At 34.3% G+C, this 15,665-nt stretch overlaps 1 protein-coding gene across 1 annotated transcript; it reads left to right on the forward strand.

Moving 5' to 3' along the window:
• Positions 1-13,223: 13,223 nt before the first annotated feature.
• On the forward strand, positions 13,224-14,460 carry LOC148622855 (52 kDa repressor of the inhibitor of the protein kinase-like). The gene is made up of 2 exons (XM_088574145.1): positions 13,224-13,446; positions 13,715-14,460. The coding sequence occupies exons 1-2, from the start codon at positions 13,224-13,226 to the stop codon at positions 14,458-14,460; spliced, it is 969 nt and encodes a 322-aa protein (XP_088430271.1).
• The last annotated feature ends 1,205 nt before the right edge of the window (positions 14,461-15,665 follow it).

A 15,665-nucleotide genomic window follows, 5' to 3' on the forward strand; every position in this document is an offset into this window, starting at 1 on the left:
CAGTATTCTTTGACTGATCTCTTGTAAGAGGATATATGGAATCACTCAATTGAATATATTTCTTTCTCTAGTAAATTGAACCTTCATGTTTCGTATTGAGGTTATCAATAAAAATATTGAATCTAGGTCAGAGGAATCTTGCTATTAAGGAAAAAAACAAGTAAATGTAATGTATTTGGCAGATGGATTTCTACTGGATCAACTAGGTTTTAGATATCTTTTAATAAGCTTATCTTGGCACTCGCTTAATCACAAATTGCATAGCTATGTATTTTTTCGATCGATGTTTGAAAATGATGCACATTTACTAGTTGATGTCGTGGATACTGTTTTAACATTTGTGTCCACGACTTTTGTTGCGGACCCTCTCTGTCTATATCAAATATCGAATTAAATTTAGTTTCATCCATTTCAAATATACTGCTGTCAATACATGTTGAATAATTTATAATTACAACCTGAAAACACTCTTTCATTACTTCTTTTTACGACTGGGAACTTTTGTCTGGAATGTAAGTTCTTAATATGCTTTAGAACTGTTTTATTGACGTATGTACCGAAGCGATACTGTTGATAGCTTAACATATTTCTCAGGGGCATTATCATTTTGGAGTCGTTTGATTGTTTTTGTCCTTAAATTGACCTTTTCGTCACGATAGATTAAAGAGTCTTCATTGAAAACCTGGTCTATAGTTATCTCGTCATACCTCTGGCTACTGTCGACTAGTGTACTTTCCATCTCCTTTCTTTTATGATTGTATTTACAACCAACCATTAAAGAGATTCTAACTGATTAAACTAATCTGAATTCTAAAAGTTATTTAAAAAAACTTCTGACATTATGAAAAAGTATGATACCATACAGTAGTTTTACACATACAGTTTTTGACGCCCCTACATACTCATAGGAGCAGTTCTTCACATGACAGCAATAAGGAGTACTCAGGACATTTATAGAACCATGCATGAAGTACTATTCATTATAATACTTGTAGACTACAGGACAAGAAACCTAAGTATTGGAAATTGGAATTTTCTTTTCATTTCATGAATGATTACATTATCGATTTCTTTTTGTTATCTCTATTCATTTTACACTTCCTGGAAAATATATTAGTAAACAGGGTGATTTTACACAAAATTAATTAACTTTCCTCAATTTTCCATTTTCTTGCTCAAAGGAGAATCTAAACATATTCCTAATGCTTTTGGTGGTATTTTGGAGACCACAAATGCATTTTCAAGTACTCCTTGACAATACCCAATTAAGGAGACTTCAAATTAATGAATTTCCAAATTAGGAAACATTCGTTCAATCCAGATTTCGGTTCAGATAACTAGAATTTAAAATGAGTTTTGCTTTCAAATAAATGACTCTAATTTCTAAATTTCACGGAAAATTTATTTGAACACAATCAGTTATCTTCCATTTATCTGTTGATAAAAGTGTTGTGGATTGAGATATTCTAGATAGAACATCTGACAAAGACAGTTCTCCAACTAAAATAAAGTAAACCGGGGTGGCTCGATGTTTTATATTATAATACAAGTTTGCTGTGTTTTTCCTTTTTCTTTTATGGTAATCGTTTGAAATTGTAGTGAAATGTAGGGAACCAGGATTAGAACAGTAATAAAAAAGAGCATACCCCAGGAATAACTAGACAAAGAAAACAGACACACAACAACAAAGAACATAATATAATCAAAATAACACGAACATAGAAACGCAAGTAAGTAAGCTGTTACTAAGCAACCCGGACTCCACTAAAACATGTAAGCAACCCGGACTCCACTAAAACTTGTAAGCAACCCGGATTCCACTAAAACATATAAGTAACCCGGACTACACTAAAACTTGTAAGCAACCCGGACTCCAATAAAACATGTAAGCAACCCGGACTCCACTAAAACTTGTAAGCAACCCGGACTCCACTAAAACATGTAAGCAACCCGGACTCCACTAAAACTTGTAAGCAACCCGGACTCCACTAAAACTTGTAAGCAACCCGGACTCCACTAAAACTTGTAAGCAACCCGGACTCCACTAAAACTTGATCAATTAACAAGTTGCATTTGTAGGATAAGCGTCCTATGCTTTTCATGAAACGCCGAGTTTATCAAAACATTTCACTTTCGGGATAGACGAATAGGAAAAGCTATGGCACGATGCACAAATTCGTTCTGATCGTGTTTAAATACCAATGAGATCATGGTGGCGACTATTAAATTTTATGTAGTTAGTTTTTTAATCTTGTAAAATTGTTCTAGGAAAACACCAGCACTACAAATGAAAAAAGGAATGACCTTTCACATCACATTCCCTTGTGTAGGGAGATAATTGAAAGATGAAATTACAAAAGCAACCCCGCCAATTAAATATTACTAAACCGGACATACCTTCCACATCCCTCTCGATTTAAGAGCAAAATTTCCAAAACAGAATACTAAATCGAGGGAATACTGTGTTCAATCTGAACATGTTTTCTACCAGAAAACACTTACACCAATTGAAATTCAATTACGTCTACGCAAAATACCTCCAAGATATTCAAGACCTCCCACTGTCGACAGAAACAAAAGTATGTCACGTGGCATAGTAAAAATTATAAAATTCTTCTATACTTTTGGCGCGTAAATACATAAACGATAAGAGAAATAATGAAATGTCCAAAATTTAAACACTTTAACCAATCCTTTTAGAATTGGATTTCAAGTTCCATACATTCACAGAAGTGGTATTATCTTTATTTTTAAATTGTTTTATTTCATTTTTCCTTAAATAAGATTTCTGATATAAAAAAAATAACAAAATTATAAATATACATGAAAAAATAATTTCATTTTTTGTCGACGTCATCGATAAATCGAAGCAATATTAATTATAATTAATTGTAAAAATCTTCCAGGTTGATCTGTTTTCGCGAATTTATCTTTACGTTCACATTTTATTTGGGATTCAAAAGATTTCTTTCCATAAAAGATTGAGTTGGATTTGCCCTACTGTTCACTGTCTAGTTAGTTTATTTGTTCTTTATATTTTGAGTTTGTTTTATTACTTTTTTTTCGTAAACTGAGGTGCCTTTTCTTGAAAGTACGTTTCGCAGAAATTTCCATACCATAAACCTACGATGTTTAGTACAATGATTTCAATAGACGTTGTTTTGCAGTGAAAGTAGCAGTAAATAATAGATGGTAATTTTATGACCAATGAAAAGCAGGTTTCAGTATTCCCGAGGGTGGTTTATTCTACTATCAAATACATAATAATCATCAAAGCGGTTTTAATTGCTTGGTTATAATGTCGAGTGATTCTAAATTGCAGTGACAATCTAATTGTTTGACTGGTAAACACGAAACTCCCCTTGGGATATTATAGAGGCAAATGTTTGTTTCTGTTTTTCTGTAGTTGTTGTTTTCCTTCGTAAATCGGGATCATCTTCGCGGTGAATTATTCTGAAAACCCAAAAATTCAATTTGTCCTACCAATACTAGTAATTATGACGTCTTTACGGCATCGTGGACTGGTTAATTCATAATTGGATTAAATAGAGATGATCTAGCTAGTACGGGAAAACCTTATTCACGTTTATTTTCTGCATAGATTTATTTTCGAAAGTTTTTTATGGGAAGTTGAGAACTATTTCTTGAAAGAAATGGACAGAAACAGTCTAAATTCCAGTGATAAATAGAAGGACGGGATTTATACATATATTTCATTTTAGATAATACTTCATGACAACGAATACACTGACAAGTGTCTCAGTGGGTTTTAATAATCTATCAGTATTTCCATACAAGTTGCATAAATTCAAAAACGTCCAAGAATGCATTTCATTCAATATCCTCGTAAATAGGATTACCGTCGTTTAATCTTCAACAAACATGATCTTTTATCCTTTGAAAATGTTGTGAGTGCATTGATTGTTTGTTTGAAGATAGTGTAAGGTCAACATGCATGCTGAATAATACAACGTATTTCCATTAGTTTTTTTCATTAAATAAAATGTCATAAAACTTTAAAAATCTGAACTCGCGCAGCAAAACGGACTAAAAGTATCTTCAATACTTACTTAGTTCAGAAGACAAAAACAAAATATTTAAATCCCCAGAACAAGTAAATGAATGGGGAAATTTGGGGTTCAAAACAATCTTATTTAATCATGTTTATTTTAATGATAGTTTGTAGTTTTATTATTATTTGATTAAGAAATGTGAATATTCAACAATATCTGCTGACTTCAGCGCATGAGTTTATAGATATGTAAAAATAATTTTGTGCTTGCTGATAGCTATACCTTTATCCCATACTGAACTTACTGAAAATGCATTTATTTCGTAAGCAAATACTCTGAATGAGATAATTATAAATATGCTCGATAATAAATGACACTATTTTAGTCAAATATGGTGGACCTATTTTTCCAACAACTATTCAACATCAAAATGAGAACAACTGATCCGAACAACTGATATGCTGAATTCTTTCATTGCTTGAATAAGACGATGTTGTATGGCTGACATTAAAAAAATGATAAAACGCATTTGATAAGGTCCTTTAATTGAAACTCTATCAATGGAGTAATGTGTTGTGTGTGCTTTGTGCAAACTGAATTGATTGCAACCAAATAACGTTAGATGGACACAATCGATTTTTATACGTCTATCTCATATCTAAACCTACCTCATCATTATACAGACTGGTGGCCATCATTTTGGATATTGGTTTCCACAGACTCTTTAAATCAGTGTGTATATAAGGCCAAGATGAAGAAAAACGATCATTTCAATAAAACGCGAAAAAGAAAACATTGATTCTCTGTCAGAGTAGGTAAAGGCTGTGATGTCTTTAAGTTTAAAACATATGTCAATGCTACATCAGTTTTCAAAGACCCTGATGTAGCAAAAACATTACCCTTAGTGGTATGAATTCAATGTGAATCCTGTAAAATTCGAAAGATCTTCTGGAGACTCTTAATTCAAGATTATCGTCAAAGTATAAAAGCATTCAAATTTATTTTTCAACTCTTTATGCTTCTATTCCCAATACTCGGTTAAAATCCAAACTGAAAAACATTATACATCGATGTTACTAAATACTAGATAAAAATATGAAGTTCTTGGTAGAGATTCCCCATACTTTGTACAAAAAATAATTTCAAATTATCTTCCAAATACACCAAAGAAGAAGTTTTCAAATGCTGGATTTTTTTTATCGACAACATATTTGTCCAGTGTGGTGGACTCGTTTTTCAACGAAGTTCGGTATTCCAATGGAAACAAGTTGTGCTCCTTTACTTGCTGACCTCTTATTAGACTGGTTTTATAGCTGATCTGATCCAAAAGAAGAACATCGATTAGCTAGATCCTTTAATCTCAGTTTCCGCTATATAGATGACGTATTATCGTTAAGTAATCATAGTTTCGGGGATTTGATACATTGCATCTACCCCAAAGAATTTTAGATAAAGGATACTACAGACACTGTGAAGTCAGCCTCATATCTTAACCTACACTTAGAGATCAATGGTGAAGGAATACTATTGACCAAACTATACGACAAACGCGATGACTTTTCATTCCGTGTTGTCAACTTTCCTTCCATCTGTGGCAATATCCCTTCAGCACCTGCGTATGTAGTTTCATATCACAAATCATACGTTATGCCAGAGCTTGCCGCAACTACGCAGACTTTTTGTATCGCGCTAGACTATTTACAAATAGGCTTCTGGAACAGGGTTATCTTGCTACAAGGTTGAAGTAATCACTATGGAAATTTTATGGTCGTCATCATGAACTCTATGATTCGTCTACCCTAGACGACTTTTGATGAGCAACTCGGCGAATGTTTCTAGAAAAGCAGAGGACGTTTACTCTACTGGTGCACCGGGTATATTCTCCCAGCTTTTAGTGGGGTCCGAGTTGGTCACTTACTTTTGTTACTTTGTATGTATCATTTTGGTTATTTGAAGTTCTTTGTTGTATGTGTGTTTTCCATGTCTGATCTATGTCCCTGGATTACATTCGCCCCGTGGAGGTCCGGGTGTTAAAAGAATAGGCCTGCAGCAGCGCTAAGCCTGCCGTAAAAGGCGACTAAATAGTGCTCAGAACCCTAGCCGGGGGCTAGGGCGCTCTGCCCACAGAGCAACTTGGATGTGTGCCCCAGGTGGTCGAATGGGGTACCCCTGGCGTGTTACATGCTGGGGTTGTCAGGCTATAATACGGAAAACCTGACCTCAAACCATAGTGGTGCACCGTGTTGGGAAAGATGCCACGTTCCTCGCACTTTAAAGAACCCTACTGTGGTATTCTGCAGGAGTAGGAACCATAGGGCTCCGCTAAATTGCCCTACCCTACCCAACTCTCCCTATTTCCAGTGGCAATCAAAATTTGTCGACCCCATTGTCCTTGTGTTCCATCCCTTTTTCATTTCATCATAATTTCATGTTCATTTTATCATCAATTTCATGTTCAACGTCTGAATATAGCTGAAATATTGCTGCTCGGACGTTAAACCCCAACAAACAAACAAATAGTTTCAATCGATAATGAAAAATATAGTTATATGCATGGCATGCGAATATGAGTTTTACATTTTGTCTATAGTATTTAGTTTGACCGATCTGATAATATCAAATCAGTTTTTGTTTTTGTTACCAAAAAGGGGCTTTACATGAAAATTTTCTTAAGTTTACGAGTGGGAATATTTTATTCTTAATTAGACAGTCATGTAAACAAAATTTGTCTCAAAATAATTGTTTCCCGAATTCATTCTAAGTATTCTGTTTTCTAAGTAAGCATTGACGATAATATTTCTTTCAGATATATGCTTCTATATTACTCGTTCTAGTTGTGTCACGTTCTGACTAACCAGCATTATGTTAATAATGTAGATTTTATTGTCTAACACAGTTTCATCCTGGTAAATAGGGTTTTCCGACCGTCAAACAAACAAAAACGGGCCACAATTCGGTTTTTCGTAGTAAACCTGTTATTAGCGACCTGAAACTATAGTTTACATTAATTAACTCAATTTATCGAGCGTATAAAGTAGTTGGTGAGCGATTATCTGTGTTTATCGGCTGCTTACTGTAGTCCTCAGTTTACCGATTTTTTGTTATGTCGTATGCCATACAATTGTATATCAAAAGTTAGCTCAGTCGGCCTCCTCTTTCGATAGTTTTGGTTATGAGTACTTATTGTATACAACTAATATTTTGAGTATGATCTTCCTAATATTTGATGTTAATCCTGCTGATGAGAGGTTACTCCTTGAAACACATATACAGCATATTGAAATTTACAATATATTAAACTGGTTTTATTGATATAGATTCGTTAAGATGTTATAACGAATAGCTAAGGCATTATAAACATTATGAACTCGTGTTAATAAAAATATAACGAGTAACGTTGTTGTTAAAATAATTTAAAATATTGTTTCACCTGATTCTACTTGCACTTTATAAATATGACGAGATAAAAGAAAACATGTTAAATACAGTTGCCTGATCGGGAGTTGCCAGTCACTGGTTAGCTGGTCTTTGGATATTCAAATGTAAAAAGTGTGACAGGGAATTCTAGTTAATACTATACTATATATTTTTATATATTTTATATATATTTGGTTAAATAGCAAAATTACAAATATGTAGAGTGTAACTGCTATTTCCATTTTTGTCCTTAAAAATGCACTTCTAAAAAAACACCTGGTCCATGCTCCCAGTTTTGAGTGGTGTCCAAGTTGCTTATTATCTTTTGTTGCTTTGTGTGTATGGTTTTAGTTACTTTATGTTCTTTGTTGTGTATGTCTGTTTTCCATGTCTAATCTTTTTCCCAGGATTACATTCTTTTGATTACCGCTATAACCTTGGTTCCCTTGATTTGATTACCCTTTACCAACCCAGTAGTCAGACTGGTCTGACCCCGAGTTATATCTGGTTTCATTTATCATATTTATCAAAATTTGCAATGTTACAAATATTTAACACACTGATGCTTCATTCCTTGTTTTGCACATTATACATTGTAGAACATTTCGGCGATGAACTTGGCTTTCTATTTCAATAGTTTTGGTTTTGAGTACTTCTTGTATATACATTGTAAATAATAATAATCATGCTATAAATTAGATTATAATGCTGCTGATGACAGGTTGAAACACGTGTACAGCATATCGGAGTGTGTAATATATATATTTTACAAACTTATTTTTTTTATTTATATTTTTTTTTGTATTATCTATCCTATAATGATCAACTCGATGATCCCTCATAAAGGCAGGTGACATATTTACTTTTATCTGTACGTTACGTTTTGTTAAATTCCTCATCTTTGATTTGGATCTGGTATATTTCTGGTTTATTGTTTATTACTTGCTACGCTTTCCTATCCTAATGATACTAATAGTTGATTTACCAATTTTAACCATGTCTATAACGTGCTTCCTTTATTGTTCATATATTTAAACAGAAATCAAATTCATACTTTTTAAAAAGATTCAGTAATACCACTTGCTTGTTGGTATCGATATAAAATTTGAGTCAAGTATAAAATATGCACGCACAAAAAACAAGATTTAATAATGAAGAATAATTAATTTCTTTTGCATCTCCCTCTTTCATTGCACAATAAGGAACAATATTGAAATAAAAAAAAATAGGTGTTGCTTGCAGCTTTATAATTGATAATGTTTCATTTATTGCATTTTCATGAAAGCAGAAAACAATTGAAGTGTTGCCGATGAAAAATTAACCATGTTTATAGTATCTATTGAATTACTGTAATGTATTATTTGTATGAATTGTCATATTGTATACAGCACTGCTTGAAACAGTAGCTGATTTGTTTTTCTCAAATAGTTTAACTTTACTATGAAATTGATATTCACTCCCTTCGTTTATTTCTTTCATAAGATGTTAGTATTTGTTAGTGTTATTGTTCTTTTATTTCTACTCATAATCAACTTTTGCTTTTGCATTAAGTTAATTCGGTTAAATTTTTGTACAAGCATTCATACTTATGTATGCAAATCTCACTTTTTTTACTTTTCTTTTCTATTATTATTTGCTTTTCTATTACAAGTATATTTTAATTACAACACAATGCGTCTTAACAAGCATGCTACTACGTTCTTACAAACCTCTTTTTTGTCAAAAATATTATTTGTTTTAAGCTTGGCTCAACCATGTTTTTCCTTCTCTCCATTTTTGGCTTGGACACCAGAAAGGCCCGGTTACTGGTATTTCTTTTTTTTAGGAATTATCTGTTTTTGGGGTTTTTTTTTTGTTTTTGTTTTTTTTTCTTGTAGTTACTTGCTCCATTAAAAATAAATTGCTTCCACCAAATATTATTTTGGGAAACTATAAAATTTAGCAGAATTCAGAATATTGATTGTGTGTTACAACGGGTAAAGTGGTAATACGTTTTTTACAAGATTGGAATGTTCATGGGAATATACCTTATGCTGCAACCCACAACTGCTAAAAATTGATATGGAATAGATTCAGTGATGTTATTACGTGTGTAGTGTTTCTTTTGTAAAACAATAATATATGAAAATCTATCTTTTTGGTACCACAAATAGATTTAAATTTATAGTCCTGATTTACCATCGTGATATTTAAAATTAACCTGACAATCAGACAGGTATTATAAGCCAACAAACCACAGCATTTTGATAATTTCACTGATGTAATATATTTACGTTCTATCTTAGTGTTAAGGAAAGCTGTCTAACATAAGTTTTATCCTTACTGATATTTCTCTTGTATTTATTTGTCAAATATAAAGACCTCTTGGTCCAGTTATTCCTTAAGATTAAGTTGCATGGGTTCAATTGTCTACATTTTATGTTTTCATATTTTTATGTAACGGTTTGGTAAAGGAAACATGTTTTTTTGTAACATGTAGGTGAATCTGATGAATTCAACATAAACCATTAATTGTAGTTAAGCATTAAGCTATAGAATAAATGCGGGAGGTTAGGTTGTGTCAATTTATACCAATAATATAGTGAGTGCTCTGATGTACTACTTTGAAACTTAATTAGAAACGCAAAATAATTTTACTTCAATTCATAAATAATCACTTGCTCCTCAAAACGTTTATCTGTTCAGTTGCGGAAGGATTTTAAATGTTAAACGTTAGCCAATAAAAATTTATATAATTAACTTAGTTGTTGACTTCTGAGCAATAATGGTCACCTTTGGCGCAATCGGTCGAAATCCAGCAATAAAACAAAATCTGTGTATTATTTTTATTTTTATAATTGTTTTAATCCGAATAAGATTTTAACGAAATATACATTTCTGCCAACATCCACAAATTGCTTAAGCCTACGAAAGTAGTCTACAAATCAGGTTGTATAGACGCACTATAAACGTTATCTTGAACGTTTAACCTCTTGTAGGCTAACTAGGCACTACGATTTATTGATCCAAACGTACGTCTGACTCAGTTCATTTCGGCTGTATTTTTTGTGGATTTCTTGCAACGAAATATTTTAATGTATTCAGTGGCGTAGCTACCATTGACGCAGTGACGCATCTGCGTGCACAAAATTTTCCTATGAGTGGGGGAGGTGGTTTTATTTTTTATAGCCAAGGAAAAAACTGAAATATGACTGAAAATATGAAATTTTTTTAGGGGATTTGATACATCGCATCTACCCAAAAGAACTTGAGATAAAGGATACTACAGACACTGTGAAGTCAGCCTCATATCTTAACCTACACTTTGAAATCGATGGTAAAGGAAAACTATTGACCAAACGTTACGACAAACGTGATGACTTTTCATTCAGAATTGTCAATTTTGGCAACTGTGGCAACAGCCCTTCAGTTCCTGCGTATGGAGTGTTCATATCACAACTCATACGTTATGCCAGAGCTTGCCGAAACTACTCAGAACTATCGCACCAGAACTCTAACAAATAGGCTTCTGGAACAGAGTTATGTTACAAGATTGAAATCATCACTACAGAAGTTTTATGGTCGTCATCATGAACTCGTGGATCGTTATGGTGTATCCATCTGCACCATGAAAACTGATTTATTCAACGGGTCATAGTTTTCCTTTCCTCGTTTGCCTACTCCGGACTTTTTATGAGCAACTCGGCGGGTGTTTCTAGAAAAGCAGAGGACGCTTACCCTAACGGTGCACCTGGTCTATGCTCCCAGTTTTTAGTGGAGTCCGAGTTGCTCATTTGCTTTTGTTACTTTGTATGTATGATTTTAGTTATTTTATGTTCTTTGTTGTGTATGTCTGTTTTCCATGTCGGGTCTTTGTCCCTAGATTACATTCTTTTGATTACCGCTATAACCTTGGTTCCCTTGATTACTCTTTCATATGGCGGGTCTATTGTATATTGAATCTGTGGTCATTTGAAACGAGATGTTACCGATTGAAATATTTCCGGATTTAATTCTCTTCCTATCTTCTTTTGATTTTAAACGTTACAAAGTTATACTTCCGCAAAAATTTACAAATGAAGAAAGCAGCAGAGTCTTGTCAACAGATAGATTCCTTTTTTCCGTAAACGAATAGCTATTCTAGATAATACAAGTAGTGACAATGTCCATTCAGATGATCAGGCTACGGAGCCAGTAGTGGCATCCACTGAAATTTCAGACAAATCAAGTCCTTCAAGTCACAGTGATAGTTGTTCATCAAGTCAGTCCTCTATCAAAGCCTGGAAAGAAATGGCCCCTCTTATCCTGATATTGGTGAGATATCAAGAGAAGATATGACCCGGGACAACAATATCAAAATACTTATCATAAAGACTAGCTGGGAAAGTATAGAAAATTTCTCTTTCCCTTCTAGGTATGTACCATTTTTTATCATTGATCTAAAATAAATGACCGGCCATTATTTAAATTGTCTTAAAATATGGATTCAAGGTCGGTAATTTTTTATCATCACTATAGTAAAAAAAATACTAAGGAATCATCCAGATTCACAAACCATAGGGCAAATACAAATTCGAGGCAAGACCAGTCACACAGGTCACGTCTTTCGGACCTAAAGTCTCATCAGCTACGCTTATCACAAGTATAGTCAAATCAGTTAAAAACAATCGCAATCGAGGAGAAGTAAAACATTAACAAAAATACGCTGACTTGAGGAAAATCAAATTTCATATCTGAAACATATTAAAAATAGGAATCAACTCTAAATTGTCCATCATTAACCATATAAATTATATTTACAGTGGAAGTTTACCCCTCCCCCCAACCCTCAGACAAACTAATTCAAAAAGGTTAAGACTATGTACATGGAATTGAGAAACAATCATTAAAAAAACTATACTTTCAACGGTGAAAGCAAATCTAGTGTGTATTGTTCTATTGTCCTTCGTTCGTTCATATGCGTTTTTTTTTTGCTATCTATAGGATGTCATTTTTGATAAATTCAAATGGAATAAAATCTTGACTTTCAGAGATATTGGTGGTATTAAGAGAAAACATCTCCCTTGTTGTTAAAGAATCATCTCTGGTTGAGGTATTCTGTTTCTCAAGATGCCTTGTATTGCTATTGCTGTGTGTTGTTTGGGAATGAAAGTGCTCGCGATAAAGCGTTTGTTACTTTGCCTGTCTCAGATTAATCGAACATTCATAACTTTATCAAAAGACACGAGCGTCTTGACTCACATTCCCATAATGAACGATCTGCCCAGCACTTCGTAGATGTGAGAGACTCACAGAAGGAACCGGTCACATCTTTACTTTCATCAAAACGGAAAGACGACATTGGACGAAACAGACACATTCTTCGTGAGATAATGGAAGTTCTCATATTATGTGGACGCCAAAACATACCAATAAGGGGGCACACACCTGACAAAAGTAGTTTTATGGCAATATAGCAGCACACAGCATATCGTGACGAGATTTTAAAGCACCATTTTAACAATCCACTAGCTAAAGTGAAATACACCTCTCCAGACATTCAAAACGAGATCATCAATACTTGTGGGGATATGGTAAGAACGAAAATTGTCGAATTGTGTAATCAGGCCGGGTTCTTTGCTCTAATAGGCGATGAGGCCACCCACATGTCTACCCACGAGCAGGTTTCTGTATGTGTCAGATTTGTCGACACGATTGATGGTAAACTGAAACTTAGGGAAGAGTTTTTAGGATTCGTGAGGCTGATACCACAGGCGAAGAACTCCAGATCCATTCATTGCCACGCTAGAAAAGTATGGTATCGAGGTACAGAACATGAGAGCACAAGGTTATGACGGGGCGGCCAACATGTCAGGTGTGCACAGGGGTGTTCAGGCAAGAATCAAAGAAGTTGTCCCTAGCGCCAATTACATCCATTGCAATGCCCATGTTCTAAACCTAGCTATTGTGCATACATCCCAGGACGCTTCAGTCAGGAAGATGATGGCTACTATACAGGAAACTGCGTTTTCCTTTCATTATTCGGCCAAGAAACTTGGTAAGCTACAGGACGAATTGAAAAAAAAACAAAAATGTGAAAGATAAAACAAAGCTTCAAATCCTTTGTGATACACGATGGTTCAGTGGGGCTGCAGCTTTGTCTACATTCAAGTCTGCTTTTCCCATAATCGTCAGCTCCCTAGAGTATCTTCAGAGTAGAGGTAATGGCAAATCTGGTGTCCAGCTTTCGGCAATCCTCAGGTTTGATTATATCTTACCACTTGTAATTGTTGAGCATATTTTGCAAGATGTTGTTTCCCTCACAGCAACACTTCAAAGTGTAACGTGTGATCTTGTGGAGGCCGTGAACAACTGTCAAACTTTAATTAGAGTTTTCGAGAAGCAAAAGGGGGATCCAACTGTGTACAACACCCTGTACGATGAAGCTGTTAATCTAGCTGAACAGTTCGATATACCACCGTCAAAACCTCGCGCAACGAGGCGTCAGCGGAATCGAACAAATCCAGAAATCTCTGATATTCGCGACTACTGGCGGGTTACAATGTATTACGTATTCTTAGATCATCTACTAAGTGAATTGAGAGATCGATTGGTAAACTCTGAAGACAGATTTCTTGCCCAGAAACTGATCCCAAAAAATCTGAAGGATTTAAGCAATGATGACCATATGCGCATATATCGTGTCTTTGAAGCAGACCTTCAATCTGAAAACCATTATGGTCGCGAACTCCAGAGATGGATTGCTCGATGGGAAAATTTTTCCTCGGAGAAACCAAGTCAGCTCTGTCAGACATTACAAATGACAAACAAAGATCTATATTCCAATGTGCACGCGATCTTGAAAATTCTCCTGACCATGCCTCCTACTACGGCCACAGCTGAAAGATCTTTTAGTGTACTGAAGCAGGTCAAGACTTATTTGAGGTCAACGATGGGACAAGAAAGACTCTCTTCTCTTTCATTGCTTCATATCCATTCCGATTTTGACATCGACATGAAAGAAGTTATTGACACATTTGATAATGCAAAACAACGAAAAATGCTTTCATAAATTGAGCGAATTACTGAAATGTTGCGTGACCAAGTACTCTTGCAAATATCTGATGAAAGTCATGGGATCATTGTTGGACTGACTTTTCTTTCATTTACAAACTTTACCTTTACGTAGAATCAAAATGAGTATATCTTGTGATTGACTGTAGTAAGATTGAATGAAAAACTTAAGAAGAATCACTGGTAGTTGATGTTTTTATATAAAAAAAAAACAATATCTGGACTTTAAGTCTCCCAAACTGATCCATTAGGACCTATCTAATACATTTAATTACAAATTGTAACTTTCTCAAATAAGGAAATAATTATTTACATTTTGGTATGTTTTTATACAACGTCAAGCTAAAATTAGAATTAAATTGAATCATTGCATCCAACTTTTTATACCAAACATGATATTGTCACCTTCAAAAATGGTTGCAATAAATCTTAAATCCGCGGAGCTTCGCCCCCTAGGCCCTCCTACCAGGGCGCTGCCCTGGACCCGTTGGGCCCCAAACCCCCTGTCGTAAGCTTTACGTGCCTTCGCTAACTAGCTACGCCACTGTGTATTGTGTATAGCTTCCTGACGGTGAATGCAAATGCCGTGATTTGATCCACCAACTACTTAATGTTTTACGAGACTTGGCGGTTATTATTGCTATTTTAGTAAAGTTGCTATTCTTAGCCATTAGTGAATCCCGTTAATGGTTGATGTAGTGATCACGCGCGCCCATTGACTCGCTTGGTTGATGATCATACTTTTTTTAATGGAATGTAATTTTGCTTTTAAAGATACTTTAAAAAAATTGAATTCAATATTCAATAACATCCTTGTTACAAAATTAGAAAAAGAAGTACCAAAGTTTCTTAATAGGCGCTCATGTATAAGAAACAAATCAATTGTCCCTAAAAAGATAACAAAATAATAAAAAAAAAACCCAAAAACTATATATAGGTATCCTTAAAGTTACATCATCTGTAAAAAGATCATCTGTGACAGACGAGTATATTTTTTCATATTTGTAACTTGCAAATACTCGATGTTGGTACTGTATGTAATTACAGACGCAAATATTCCACTAGATAAGTTTCAAGAGAAGATCAGTCATGCTTTGGTTATTTCTAAGTAAAATTTGAACTAAGAATAGGTATTTTTAAATTTCTTCTTGGTACTTAGCAAGACCAAAGGATGAAAATAAGACAAAAACATCGGTGTGTTTT

This window comes from Perna viridis, chromosome 3 (assembly GCF_037379345.1).
Source record: "Perna viridis isolate PV_CMFRI_1.1 ecotype Kerala chromosome 3, ASM3737934v1, whole genome shotgun sequence".
NCBI classification, from domain to species: domain Eukaryota; kingdom Metazoa; phylum Mollusca; class Bivalvia; order Mytilida; family Mytilidae; genus Perna; species Perna viridis.

What these genes read in the sequence shown, in the direction of transcription:
- LOC148622855 (XM_088574145.1), top strand. Translation starts at nt 13,224, where the DNA reads ATGAGAGCACAAGGTTATGACGGGGCGGCCAACATGTCAGGTGTGCAC. An exon ending in TTATTCGGCCAAGAAACTTG is followed by an intron (nt 13,447 to 13,714) that starts GTAAGCTACAGG and finishes TTTCCCTCACAG; the next exon opens with CAACACTTCAAAGTGTAACG.